The 14,160-nt window shown below is 38.2% G+C and overlaps 4 protein-coding genes, 1 long non-coding RNA gene and 1 other non-coding gene across 8 annotated transcripts; 2 read left to right on the top strand and 4 right to left on the bottom strand.

Annotated features, from left to right (window-relative positions):
- Nucleotides 993–6,161, bottom strand: LOC104764418 (protein transport protein Sec24-like At3g07100). 3 transcript variants are annotated; one of them, XM_019241331.1, is made up of 13 exons: nucleotides 6,027–6,161; nucleotides 4,584–5,923; nucleotides 4,328–4,466; nucleotides 3,816–4,006; nucleotides 3,468–3,575; nucleotides 3,178–3,381; nucleotides 2,820–3,051; nucleotides 2,535–2,684; nucleotides 2,246–2,402; nucleotides 2,014–2,141; nucleotides 1,613–1,935; nucleotides 1,336–1,524; nucleotides 993–1,223 (listed from the first exon to the last, which is right to left on the bottom strand). In XM_019241331.1, exons 2-13 carry the CDS (start codon nucleotides 5,613–5,615, stop codon nucleotides 993–995), a joined length of 3,084 nt encoding a protein of 1,027 aa, XP_019096876.1. In that variant the 5' UTR covers nucleotides 5,616–5,923; nucleotides 6,027–6,161. The 3 variants fall into 3 exon arrangements, with proteins under 3 accessions (XP_019096876.1, XP_019096877.1, XP_019096875.1); XM_019241332.1 differs by having other exon boundaries at nucleotides 4,584–5,913; nucleotides 6,027–6,145; XM_019241330.1 differs by having other exon boundaries at nucleotides 4,584–5,932; nucleotides 6,027–6,145.
- LOC104764419 (cytochrome B5-like) lies at nucleotides 8,520–9,491 on the bottom strand. The gene is made up of 3 exons (XM_010487949.2): nucleotides 9,262–9,491; nucleotides 9,092–9,158; nucleotides 8,520–8,992 (listed from the first exon to the last, which is right to left on the bottom strand). The coding sequence occupies exons 1-3, from the start codon at nucleotides 9,364–9,366 to the stop codon at nucleotides 8,742–8,744; spliced, it is 423 nt and encodes a 140-aa protein (XP_010486251.1). The 5' UTR covers nucleotides 9,367–9,491; the 3' UTR covers nucleotides 8,520–8,741.
- Nucleotides 9,674–11,206, top strand: LOC104764420 (60S ribosomal protein L13a-1). The gene is made up of 4 exons (XM_010487950.2): nucleotides 9,674–10,078; nucleotides 10,385–10,501; nucleotides 10,611–10,698; nucleotides 10,903–11,206. Exons 1-4 carry the CDS (start codon nucleotides 9,807–9,809, stop codon nucleotides 11,044–11,046), a joined length of 621 nt encoding a protein of 206 aa, XP_010486252.1. The 5' UTR covers nucleotides 9,674–9,806; the 3' UTR covers nucleotides 11,047–11,206.
- On the bottom strand, nucleotides 11,401–11,482 carry TRNAS-UGA. Its single transcript has one exon. It is a non-coding gene; the product is annotated as a tRNA-Ser (tRNA).
- LOC104764421 (E3 ubiquitin-protein ligase RNF34-like) lies at nucleotides 12,116–13,361 on the top strand. The gene has a single exon (XM_010487951.2). The coding sequence runs from the start codon at nucleotides 12,225–12,227 to the stop codon at nucleotides 13,311–13,313; it is 1,089 nt and encodes a 362-aa protein (XP_010486253.1). The 5' UTR covers nucleotides 12,116–12,224; the 3' UTR covers nucleotides 13,314–13,361.
- Nucleotides 13,683–14,095, bottom strand: LOC109130993. Its single transcript, XR_002036743.1, has 3 exons — nucleotides 13,999–14,095; nucleotides 13,836–13,882; nucleotides 13,683–13,722 (listed from the first exon to the last, which is right to left on the bottom strand). It is a non-coding gene; the product is annotated as an uncharacterized LOC109130993 (long non-coding RNA).

Genomic DNA, 14,160 nt, shown 5'->3' on the forward strand with positions numbered 1-14,160 from the left:
GGGAGATGATGATCACGTACGAAAACAAAAGAGCGTCAAACCGCTGCCGCACTTTCCCAGCAAGGTCGGAAAAAATTTGTCGATATGCGCAAATCTGAAAGCTTTTCTTGGATAGCAATGGTTCCAGAGAGAAACCTCTTTATAAAGGCAGATCGATTGGGAAAAATTCGAAGAATCTTCTACGACGTCGTATTAAGCAACTTGACCCCCATGTACCGACGACTGTCTTTATTCTGTAACCTTCTAGAACGTTCTACCCAATTAGATATTGACACGTCTTCTCTCCTAACTTAAACCGTCCCGGTTCAACCGACCAGAATCGCCTTTTTTCCTTTTTCCCCGCATTTAAAACAAGTCTAGTTGCTTTTCCCACAAAGCCAATAAAGCATTCGGTCAAAGTTAATACATACAAAAATGGTATTTGCCCGTTTTAATCACTTATCTAAATGCTCAATTTCATCAGAAGTTAGGTTTTCACAAGAATATATTAAAACTTGAAAAGAAGCCATGTTCTTGTTAATAAACCTGATTAAGACAGATTCATGATACCTCCCAAAATAAATCTAGAACAGACGCACAACAACAAGAAAAATAGAAAGAGAATAAGAAAAAATAAGACAACAAAAGATTGGCAAACGACTAATCTCATGGACAAAACAAAACCATTCTGGTTAGGCAAATAAAAGCCTATACTTGAGAAAAAGGTCTAATAGATAACAAATGACGAAAAATCCAAAGTAGCGATTCTTTTGCCCCAGAAGGCCAGAACAACACATTATGGCTCAAGGAAGCTGGCGGCTGCCATGATCCGGCTTTCACTAGGAGATTTTGTGCTCGAGACTTCTTCAATGGTTTACAACGAGGCACCCTACTTGTCTGAAAAAATAAAACAGCTTCATAAGATCCGTCGAACATGATTCGGGACACTAAGCATGTATTGGAAATGTTACGATATGGAATTGAAGGTTTTTTCGTTACCATTGTGAGCTATCTTAGTTTTGTTGAATTTGGCGCTGAATTTGCAAAATCCAATCAACATAACCACTTGAACCCCCCATCTGGTCCTCAATGAGATTTCTCAGGAGAAGGAAGCCTTCTCGGGGTTGTTCTCCTTGTCTCACTAGAAAACACATGGGGTGATATGAAGGATCATTCTCCCTCAGTTTCTTTACCAAACTCATTAGCTTCTTTGACATCCCATTCCCCTGCTCTTGAAACGTAACCTAAGATACCCAACACGGAGTAAGACACACAGAATGTGAAGTTTCAAAACTATAAAAAACAAGAAACCACAAATCGTGAATAGTAAGGATGCATGTAGGTAATTATACATACCCTTGAGAGCTCCGCTGCAAAGTCGTCCCCAAGAAGATTTTTCGCAATATCAGGTGAAAGCATCCGGCCAAACCACAAAACTAATCGAAAACCATCATCATAAATGTAAAGGCCTCTAGAATCCAAACTCTCCGCAGCCAGAGGCAACCTCTTTAATACGTTATTCAAGTCATCGTGGTCTGCTGATGGCTGCAAACATGTGAATACATAAATCGTTTACGATTTTTTCAACACTAATAATGTTTGATTATGGATATTGAGATAGAGTTGCACAAACCTTTAAAAGCCATTCGTCAACACGGAATAAATTGGGATACAAAAGCTTCAATAACTTTTTGACAGGCAGAGCCATCATGGTGAACCCTGCCGCACAGCGCTCATCAAGAGAAGCATCAGCAGGGCCACCTCGAAGAGGAATGGACTTAATAATTGCCATTCCGTACAATGGCAAGAACTTCAGAGTCTCTGGGTATATTAATCTGGATCCCAACCTATGCTGCACCGCATGAAGATTACGATATTCTTTGAGGGCCTTAACAATCTTTTGCTGTATTGCATTCCGTGCATCATCCAATTTTGCGGACAAAGATTTCTCAATTGCTGCAGAATTTAAATTGTCACTAAATAGTATCAAAAGTAGCATATGATATATCAGAGCAAAACTTGAATGTAACCTACCTAATCTAGCATATAAAGAGACAATGGAACCAGTGTCTGCTTGTCTATACATCTCCCCAAGATCTGCAACCACCGGTGCAATAGATGTGTGTACCCTTATACGTCTCTCTCCGCAAGACGCGGTATATCTTAGTTCTGTTAAGGATTACTAAAAGCCACATGATGTGTTGTACCAGATGAAAATTAAACTTCAAAATCAAGTATGCATAAGAAAACAACTGTTCAAGGATACAGCAAAGCGACTTGGAAATACACAGTTTGTGTTGTTAGCAGTGTCTCTTCGAGAGATAGCTGCATTGCATACGCTTTGTCACAGTCAACAGCAGGAAGTGCAATCAGGTCCGTAGACCTTAGCATGAAGTTCCCATGGTAGGACGAGAAACGAATTCCTGCATGAAAAATATATAAGATCACATGTAGCATACTAATGTATTTAGCAATTATTTGAGATATCAGGTAAAAAATGAAATATTGTATAATAAACTATTAAACCTTGGTGACCAAAAAAAAAACTCTTAAACCTTTTCCACATCTTATTCGCATAACCGCCTCCCACGCAGTTTCCCTTGTAAGGTCTCTAGCCAGCTCGTGTCTTAACTTATCTCCATGAACAGATGATTGGAAACCTGGATAATAGTACACCTGTCCTCCAGTGTATTTTGCCAGAGTCCCTACAGAAACCAAAGAATTAAAATTACAGGCTCATCTTTTAGAACAGCAATTTTCAAGAGGGACACCACTAACTATCACCCATGACTCCAGACACCTGAGATAAACAACAACTGAGAACCATAACGTTTACGTACCTAAGGAGGCAATATCAGTGTACTTATCACTGAATGCATAAACATTAATTCCTATCTGGAACTTGGTACAATCGGCAGCCATTTGCTTATAGAAGGGGTCTTCAGCTACCCTTAATGCATATTCTTTGTCAGTTCCATAGACACGAGGATCATCTCCCCGCAACTTTAACCGCCCAGCACCAAGAGAAGGTAACGAGTTCTGGAAAATTAGCAACTTGCCCCCAAGTTGGTTCTGAAATAGAGAGAGAGAAACAGAGTCAACAAACTAACCCAAATTTCAAATAAAGATCCATATAGGACACGTAACATCAAATGAATTATGTAATAATTATTATGACATGGCAGGATAGTAACTAACCATAACCATAAATGCCGCTCTGAGCGCCGGACCAAAAGCCGATTCCACATTGACATTATCTTGGAACATCATAGGTAGACTGTCTAAAAAGGCTTCCACCACAGTTCTAGATTCAGATAGATTGACAAGGAGATCATCTGGCAATGGGAGAAATATATCATCCAGATCCGTTACAACCATCATCTGCGGCTGGCTCAAAGATGACTGCATTGCGAAGGTCCACATATAATAAATCATGGAAGCTAAATAATTTCAAAACGAAAGTTCCTGTATGTTCACAATTCTCTAACCTTCATGTTGTAAAAATGTAAAGTGCTGTCATAGGTGATAAATCCAATTTGAGTTCTAGGATAACCAGGCAGATTATCCAAACAAGACTTAATCGTCTGAGCAACAACCTGCGAAAGGAGCAAAAATGTCAGTGTAAGATCTACAAGTAGGAAAGCTGCCATCTAAAAGAGACAGACAGAGAGAGAGAAAGAGAGAGAGAGCATCTAAGCTAGACAAAGAAACAGGAGCGGTATAGATGTATAGATGATACATTTGTACGTAGTGTATTCAGATAAAATCACACATGAATTATAAGTTACTAACTATGGAACAATAACAAATACTGTTTCCACATCGATCATGCTTACCTCAAGCATCCCACTTTTAGTAGCCGAAATTGAAACATCAATGAGGAAGAAGTAGATAGGTGGCATCGGAGGCCGAACCATGTATTCAGTTGGAGCTATGATTTCCACACTGCCCTTAGTCAGCTCAGGCCGTTGATCCATATCCATTCTTCGGCCATTAGCATCCAAATGTGAGAAGTATTCACCAGGCACTGAACAAGAAAGTTAACCCATAACTATGAATAATCATCTAACTAACATATCTCTGAAAGTATTGACAATATGTCACCATCGAGCAAATGATTTAAAGAAAGAGAAAAGAGATTCCATTGTGTTCATTTACAACACCCATAACAGTTCCTTGTAGCTTTCACCAGATTCATTTACGATAATTCTACTAAGAATAGTTATCAAATAGTCGTTCCCCATCAAGAAAAACCAGAGAAAGAACACAACATATAACTTTAGCAAACAGAAATTATGCTCTATAGCACATTGTTCAACAAAGCAATCCTTAAAATATGGAAAATTACCATCATTAAGCATAGAACAGATATTACACCGCCACTTTCTTCCAGAATCTGTAAAAGTCACATAAGGATTCACATAGGTACGGCATCTTCTGCAGCGGATGATGCCAGTTGAGCCAAAATCAATTAGCGGTACTTCCTCCTGAACAGATAAAATGACAATTTGAACCCCAAAAAAGAGGCAAAGTTATTTGTGGCCATATGTAACACTAGAAGAGTTCCAGATAATAAAAAAACAAGAAAGAATCTAGTAACTAACCCCTTCAGGAGTCTCTGCAAGTGGACAAACCACTGCTCCTAGAGGTAAATGCCACCTCGAAGCCAGAGACTGGGAATTCGGAATAGCACTAGTCGTCAGTCGAAGATATCTAGAATGGCAATTCATGGGATACATTTCAGCAAACGAATTTGGCTCCACGTCACCATCCAGTGGCCTCGGGAATGATCTATGATCAAGTCCTGGCTCCATCGATCCAGGAATAGATGCAAGAGATAGCGAGTTGAAATCTTCAACCAAGCCTTGAACGTTACTGGTAGGAGGTGCATAGTTTGGATGCAGATTCTGCTGTGCTGCTATATTTGGTCGCTGAGCAAAACCTCCTGTATGAGGAGGATATGATGAGACTGGAGGACCCTGAGATGACTGGAATGGCATCGGAGGAGGCTGTGAGACCTGCTTGCTCGGATAACCAGGAAAAGATGGCTGTGAACCTCCAACACCAGGATAAGACTGAGTAACTGGAGGCATCGACTGTTGAAAACCAGGCCTGGCAGCCATATTAAAATCTGCAGGAGATGGGGAAGTATTTGCTCCAGGTAGCCCAGATATCATACTTTGTGGGGGAGGACCCATCGGTTGCTGTGGGCGAAGAGACATTGGAGGTGAAAAGTGACCTGCAAGAGTTTGAGGAGGACCTTGAGGAGGAGGGTTCTGTGTAGTCGGGAATGGTGGAGATGGAAAACGCTGAAAAGGGGCAGCACCAGGAGGAGGAGGAGGAGGACCATATGCTGTTGAAGGGGGTGGAGGTCTACTCCCTGGAATCTGAGAAACGAAAGGAGAAGGTTGGGAAGGCCTCATCGCACCTGGAGCCGGAGGAGGACCAGAAGGAGCGAAAGGTCTTATAGGTTGGGATGCAGATGGGGGAAAAGGTCTAAAACCAACCGCATCTGATCCAGTGGGTGGTCCACCGGACTGAGGAGGAATCCCTGGCGGCGGAGCAGATGCGAACGGAGAGGAGGCGGGGGCAGGTCTAGCTGGAAAATTTGGATAGCCTTTATTCTCCGTATTCATTATTGATTACAACTTAGCAACCACCTAGTTATAGCTAAAGAGGACCAGATCAAATACAATTTCCAGATTCTCTCCGATGAGTACCTAAGAATTCAGATTCGTTCACGGAAGCTTCGTATCATCTGGAATTAAACTAGTGTACTTATCTAACAAAGTGCCGACCTCGACCTTGGACAGATCCGCCTATTAAAAATCTTTTAATCTTTCAAAAATTGGGTAACTTAAGCTTTTCAATCCTTCTCGAGCAAGACGATCTAACCAGTCCCTCTTCAGGTAAGTGAGAATTCCCTCCCTTAATCTGATAAAATCTGAAAGATCTGGATCAATTTACCATTGAATATGAGCTTAAAAAACAATTCTACATTAAGATCAATATATGATAATCAGAGCAAAGACGACGACGACGACTACCTCGAGTTGAAGAAACTGCGCAGCAACGAAACTGATTGATTCTATACAGCGATCCGGCTTTATTAGATCGTCTGACCCTAAGAAGATTTCGACTCGGAATTGCCGAATTGGAGAACCACCAAGCGCTGCGAAAAGTGACGATATCTTTTATTATGGGCCACTTATTGGGCTTTACGCTTTTGTATCCTTTGAGCCTATTTAGCACAAGTCACTACAGACAAATCAGTAAAAACAAATTATTTAAAATATATTTTATTATATAAAGTTGGGTTTTTAAAGTTAGCCATTAAGAAGATATTGATATGTGTCAAGTTTATATCAATCTAATATTTTAAGATTATAACAAAAAAACAAAATATTTTGTTTAAAAAAATATTAATAATGTAAAGTTGAGTTTTGAAAGTTAGCGATTAACAAGATTTTGATATGTGTTAAGTTTATATCAATATAAGATTTTAAGATTACAACAAAAAAACAAAATATTTTGTTTTAAAGAATATTAATAATGTAAAAAGATAAAGTTGAGTTTTGAAAGTTAGCCATTAATACGATTTTGATATGTGTCAAGTTTATATCAATCTGAGATTTTAAGATTACAACAAAAAAACAAAATATTTTGTTTTAAAGAATATTAATAATGTAAAAAGATAATTATCAAAAAATTACAAATATATTTAAATAATTATAAGGAGATTATATATATATATATATATATATATATTGTTTTAAAGAATATTAATAATGTAAAAATATAAAGTTGAGTTTTGAAAGTTAGCCATTAACACGATTTTGATATGTGTCAAGTTTATATCAATCTGAGATTTTAAGATTACAACAAAAAAACAAAATATTTTGTTTTAAAGAATATTAATAGTGTAAAAAGATAATTAAATCCTCTCGGACGTAACAAACCGCCGACGGATATGGGTGGGTCAGGAGTAGACGTGGGGCCTACTGAGGAAGGTGACCCATAAATTAGGAGTGGACATGGGGCTCACTAAGCAAGGTGGTAGTTGGGGCGTTCCAGAGACAAAGGCTGCATCATGGTGTGTTAAAGACACTTTGACAAATACAATGGAAAATTTAACATTAGTTACTGTCAAAATATTTTATGACGTTAGAAAATGGTCTTTAGTTTCATCGGTTGTCGGAACAAGTCATTTTTGAGATAGCTGAAAGACGTGAATATGTTGTCTCCACACATGAGGAGGGCAGAGCCGATGTTCTCTCTATGGTGGAGGAGGTTGGACGCAAGGTTATTTGCCCAAAGGAGGAAGGTGGAGGAGGTTGGACTCAAGGTTATCTCCCCAAGAGAGAAAGGTGGAGCTAAAATTATCTCCATGGTAGAGCAGGTTGGACGCAAGATTCTCTCCATAAGGGAGGAGGACGGAGTCGAGATTCTCTCCATGGTTGGTAATACACTATTGTGATGATACATCATTGATTAGTATATTATGTAATATATTTTTTTTTTGAAATGTTTTTTGAGCCAATAATTTTAATAATTAAAAAAACTATGCCAAAGTGAAAGTAAAAAGACATATAATAGTTGACTTAATGTGTTCATACAGACATTTTTTAGATGGTGGTGAAGAATATATTTATAATAACATATAGTATATTTAGGTGTAAAAAATACGCTTTTAATGGTAACGGTAACACACATAAAAGATTTATAAATGAATATAAATCAGTATATTATAACAAAAATAAAACTTATAAATAACATACAATAAATTTTAATATATTTTTGTTTAATTTTAATTGTATTTTACAAGACTTTAAACCCGCACATCGGATGGATCCTTATCTAGTATATATATAAGATAAAACAAATTTTGATCTTCTAATTTTGTACGTTTTATAATCAAACGAGTCATCACTCTCCCTTCTACCAGTTATGCGTGAAGACGATTATTTGCTACTTATTGGTCAACATCGTTTAGTATAAGTTGTCAATAATTGCAATTTTCTTCTTATCAGTTTTCTTTGTTGGCTATTGATTTTGTGAACATAGTTTACATAAGAATCTGAGGGAAGCTTGGTATATATATAGAATAGAAGACACATGCAGGCTTCGATTTAAAAGTTTCGTGGAAAATATATTCGGAAGAAGAACACTTTTACAGAGCAAATCGTGTAGCAAAAGATGCCTGGGTCATAACCAAGTCAAGGTAATAATTGTTGAACACAGAGAGTTGTGTATAGGATACAAGATTCAATATTCTTTACCTTTCTTAGGCAGTGGTGTACTAATGAGGGGGTTTTTGAAACTAGTTCTTTCCTATTTGAGCCTATTTAACACTTTTCTAGAATTTTAAAAGTTAGCCATGTTTTTATGAGATCTGATGTATATGTTTTTCGGAATGAATTTTGTTTGTTTTGGTTTGCATGTTATCAACTCACTTTCAATATTTAAAACAAGAGTGATTTATCTAGGTTTGATGATTGTCAACTACCGATCGAGTCTATAGACCACAACTGTGCACGACATTTGATGTTATAAGTTATTATAACTATCCGGAAAATCAGAAGGACATAATGCATGACTGTGACATACCCATGCTTTTCAAGGGTAATGTCACTTTTACAATTAAGATGTCTTATACAGAACAATACAGAGGAACGTAAAAGCAAATTAGTTCAACACATGTACATATCGATATTTTATAATTTGCCCCCGATCACTGTATCGATTCTTCTAGAAAAGATGGATCAGTCTTGATAAAAAAGAACACCAAGAGCCAAACCTAAGATCAGAAGAGGAGCAAGAAACTGAAAGCGCTTAATCAACAACTCAGAGTTGTTGTTATCTTGAATCTGCTCGGTCGTCTGTTTAGGAGTGGCAGTAATAGCAATATCATTGGCCTTGGTCGAGTCTATATCACCTACATAAAACTCACTTAACATGGCTTTTGCAGATGAACTATGACCTACTTCCTCGAATTCATGAGTCGCATCTTTCCCTATAATTTAGTACAAAACATGTTTCATCACATGAGAATTCTCTAGAGTCTTCATCACCATGACGATTTTATCAAGTGATCATCATAAGCTTTAATTACCTGTAGCAAACAAGAGTACATCATCTCCACCAGGATGATCCTTCAAGAAATCCGTAACATCATAGACCTGTTTTTCATTTCACAATATACATTAACACAAACTAAAACTCGATTAAACAAAGCTCTTGACACATAAGAAAAATGGAATTAAAAATAATTTTATTGAGGACCTTCCCGTCAATGAGGAGCCAACAATCATGGCGGCTTCTATGCTGAGAAAGCTCCAATAAGTTGAAAACTTTTCGATTTCCGGCCATCTCCGATGTAGTCGTCATACAATTTCAGGGGAATAAGAAATGCTTTTTTATTTGATTCTCTGATTATTTGAAACTTGAGATTTGCTCTGACATGACATGAATGAATCGCATCACATATCGTATGAGTTTCCAGAATCCACGCATGTCTGTCACACAACTCACGTAGGTGTGAAGTGTATCATATTTTTTTTCACCTTTTGTACTTTCACAATTGAACCCCTATATTTTATATTATTTTCCAAATCAAATCAACCTTTTGGCATTTAAAATTTTGCAAAATAGAAAGTTGGGCCTAAATAGATTTGGATTACATTACCCAATGGCCAGTTATTTCGGCCCAATAAAATGAAGTAAACAGAACACCGCAAAACCCTAATTTGAATAAGCTGCTCACTTTTAATCACCCCCGGAGGAGTAGTAGTAAACTTGCGGCTGATCAGAGCTGAGAGTGAAAGAAAATGGTGTCTGGATCAGGGATATGCGCGAAACGCGTGGTGGTTGATGCTCGTCACCACATGCTCGGTCGTTTGGGTTCGATTGTAGCAAAGGAGCTGCTCAATGGCCAGAAAGTTGTGGTTGTCCGGTGCGAGGAGATTTGTCTTTCCGGCGGACTTGTTCGTCAGAAGATGAAGTACATGAGATTCCTCCGCAAGCGTATGAACACTAAACCTTCTCACGGACCTATTCACTTCCGTGCTCCCTCCAAGATCTTCTGGCGTACCGTTCGCGGGTTCGTACATCCATCTCCCTCTCTCTCTCTGTTTTTCGAATTTTCGAGCTCTGATTTTACGAATTTGGTACTGTGAATAATGTAGTAGCTTATGAAAACATGATATAGTTGAGTAGTAACTTGTATTTGGGCAGAGTAATGAATCTTAAATAAGAGTTGACATGATTTGATGGCTTTGTAGGTTATATACAATTTGTAACCTTTTTGAAAAGATGGAAATTGAAATATGTGAATATCCCATTGGCGATATGTTGTTGATTGTATTGTGTAGCTAACTTACTAGAGCTTGTATTTTTTTGGTGGCAGTATGATTCCTCACAAGACTAAGCGTGGAGCTAATGCACTTGCTCGCTTGAAGGTTTTTGAAGGTGTTCCTACACCATACGACAAGGTCAAGAAGATGGTCATTCCTGACGCTCTCAAGTTTGTCCTTTTACCCTTTCAATTTCATTTATTATGTTTCTTAAATTTCTGTTTACATTTATTAATCATCTCTTAAACGTGAGTCTTCTTCCTCTTCTATCTATGCTAGGGTCTTGAGGTTGCAGGCTGGCCACAAATACTGTCTGTTGGGCCGCCTTTCTTCTGAAGTCGGGTGGAACCACTACGACACCATCAAGGTATGTTTCACTTCATCGTCAGTGTCTCTTGTCTGCTACTCGCATTTTACTCATGTGGACCTTTCTGTTCCTAATATGATCAAATGATTTGAGTTAGAAGGAGAGATAACTCAGACATGTGTTGTTTTAAGATGTCATAGATACTTACATGGTTATAAGGAGAGATCATAAGCTAATTGATGTGTGTTTAATAATGATGAGCAGGAGTTGGAGAACAAGAGAAAGGAAAGAGCTCAAGTGGTTTATGAGAGAAAGAAGCAACTTAACAAACTCAGAGCTAAGGCCGAGAAGGTTGCTGAAGAGAAACTTGGATCTCAATTGGACGTTCTTGCACCAGTCAAGTACTGAGTTCTATCAGTTTGTCGTTATTGAATGTTTTCACAAGTTTTGCTCGGACTTTATACTATTATATTACGAGGTTTTGTTGTATGCGATTTTGACTTAGTTTATTTTTTGAGTTCGACTCTTGTCATGTGTCACCTCCAAAATGTTTTGTGATTTTTATTCCCTCTGCATGTATGTATCCTCTGAATCAGAGTTTCATGCTGAAGTCTGAGAATCTCACAGATTTTCTTATGCCAGTTACTTGAGCTATGTGTAATACCAAGCGGCAGCGTAATGGAGACAAAATAAGTTAGGTGTGTTACCGGAAAAAAAAAACATTAAGTTGGCGAAGTTGTGATAAAAAATAAAAAAGGATATCGTCAACAGCAGGGTTCGAACCTGCGCGGGCGAAGCCCAACAGATTTCAAGTCTGTCTCCTTAACCACTCGGACATATTGACTGTGTTGTTCCATTTCTGAATGTCTACATAATATAGGATAGTTTTTATTTTATATCTCAGGTAAACTAAGATTCTGTACCAATCAGGGATTCACACAATTCACATGAAACGGTCACAGTCATAGCTTTCTCATATTCGAGGATACAACACTTTTTGTTATGTTATGAGCACCCAAATTCCTTCAAGTCAAACTAAAATAGTTATCCACAAAATTTCTTGAAAAGTGTATATTGTCCAAAGTCCTTCAAATCAAACTAACAATTCTTTATCGCTTCTGTACTTTTTCTTTTCCAACCATATACAAATATTACGTTCATCTCCACAAACCTCATTTAAACCAGTCACTCCTGTTTTAAAACTTGATAAATCGCATTAATCAGAAAAATACAAATTTTGTAGGAAAAAAAACTTTCTATTATCCACGAAAAAAAAATTATAGCGACATCCTTAATTTAGATAATTCTTTTTTTACCTTAAGACTCGTTCTTCCTTACTCTTCCTTACTCGTTTATACCCACAAGTTTTCTTCAATTTAAGGAGGTAAACAATAAAAATTAGAATCAAAGTGTATATGATAAAAAGATTAAACACACAATCCCAAATATTTTCAGCCTTTTTTTTTTCTCCCTTTGCAGAATACAGAACTCCCATTTTTTTTGAAACAAAAATTCAATAAGCAAATGCGATGATTCCTACTCTCTAACTTCGATGCAAGAGGTAACATATAGATGCGTGGAGTTAAATGTCGGCGTTAAAGAGCCGTAGTAACTCGTTAGCCGGACTAAGTCTAGACGCTGTTCTTGGCGGCGACATCGTTATACAACAACCGTCATCTCCACCATCTCCACCACCTTTACAACAAAAAACTATTGTACCGCACCGTCCTACAAGCCAAACGCTTTTAGATATCATACGTGAGGAATACGCCAACGAAGGTCACAAAGATCGTACCACGTGGCAAATTTTCCGTGAGAAACTCCGTCTCAAACGAAGCGGTTCCGCTTGGACCTCGTCTCTTCATATCCCTGCTTCGGATATCCTTATCCCTAATACCAAACACTTTGGAACAGCGTTACGGTCACACTCCGCCGGTTTAACCAACGTTAACATCCGAGAACTCGTTAACGTACTACCCATGTCTGATCCACCTGGTTCTTCAGGACGCGCTATGTTCACGCGCGGATCTTCAATGCGGGTCGGGTCGAGTAAAAACCACCCGGACGATTCGCCTGACATCAGCGTTTTAGGAGATGGACCACCGTCTAGGAGCTTTAAACCGCAGTTATCACGGCACGACTCCGTTAGAGATCACAGTGAGGGCGAAGAAGATAACAGACGCCGTCCTCCGATCGTCACGTTCGTGGAAGAGAGGCAGATGTCGGCGAGAGAAGCGGTTGCGGCTCAAGAAGCGGCGGAAGCGGAAGCTGCGGCGGCTGGTGGAAGCGAAGACGAAGATGACGATGACGACGATGAAGAGGAAGAAACAGAGGAGAATAAATCGTCGTCAGCTTCTGCACCGAAGCAGACGATGTCGTTGATGGATCTGTTGGAAGAGACAGATCGACAAATGGGATTAACAGGATCAAGATACGCCATGGATGAAGATGAAGAGTATGAAGAAGAAGAAGAAGATGAGAATTACGAGGAAGAAGGAGATGGTCACGGAGAAGGAGAGCTTAGTTGCTGCGCTTGCATGGTGAAAATCAAAGGCGCATCTTTCTCACCTTGTGGTCATACGTTTTGTAAGCTCTGTTCTAAAGAGCTTATGGCTCAGAAAGGTCATTGTCCTGTTTGCAGCAGCTTCGTTGTTGAGTTCCTCGAGATCTTTTAGATACTAACTTTTTGTTTATTTAATTTTGAAGCTTTTTTTTTTGTTTAATTGGGAAAAATTGTTACATCAAAGTAGTCCCAATCTCTGTTTAAACTTTGAGCTTAGCAATGGTTAACAAGTTGGTTGTGATGCGGACATTGGTCAGGTTGTCCCACACTGGTAGACACCATATTTTTCTTGAACTGATTTTAGAAAGGTTTGAGGTTTCATCAACCTACGAGCAATTAATCCAGAACAAGAAATTTCTTTCATTTTCATCCATACATCTTCACAACCTTTGATAACCAAACTTGGAGACAAGAAAATGGCTACATATCCCAATTTTGTCTTGATTCATTCATTCATTCACCGAAGATTCTAGAAATCTTCTTTTTTTTTTTTGTGCCTCCAAAGGAATCTTCTCTTTTGCCTTCAAGAGCAATTCAAGAGCAATCAGAAAAAGAAAAACACAGATGTAGATTCTAGTTTGAAATACAAAGAAAAGAAAGTAAATTAAACTTATATCTTTAAAACAATTCATACCTCAAATGCTAGACCCCGTCGGTGGACATTAAGTACGTAGAAGATTTCTGAGGTATGGGAAAAAAAAAAAAAGTAACCACAAATAATATTAATCAATCAATCTCAAGAAAAGAAAAATGAACAAATTCAAAATAATAATTTACAATGAAATTTTCAAGACTACCTTGACCACAGTAAATCCCATATCCAGCCATGATCCATAAGTCTCCATCAAAAGTCTGAGAGAGAACTTTACCGTTGGTGCGGCGAGAGCGAATCGATCTCCAGCCCTGTAAGACTTTTCGTCAATCGATCGTACACAAGAGAAAAAAAAAAAAAAAAAAAA

Source organism: Camelina sativa, chromosome 19 (genome assembly GCF_000633955.1).
Source record: "Camelina sativa cultivar DH55 chromosome 19, Cs, whole genome shotgun sequence".
In the NCBI taxonomy this organism is placed as follows: domain Eukaryota; kingdom Viridiplantae; phylum Streptophyta; class Magnoliopsida; order Brassicales; family Brassicaceae; genus Camelina; species Camelina sativa.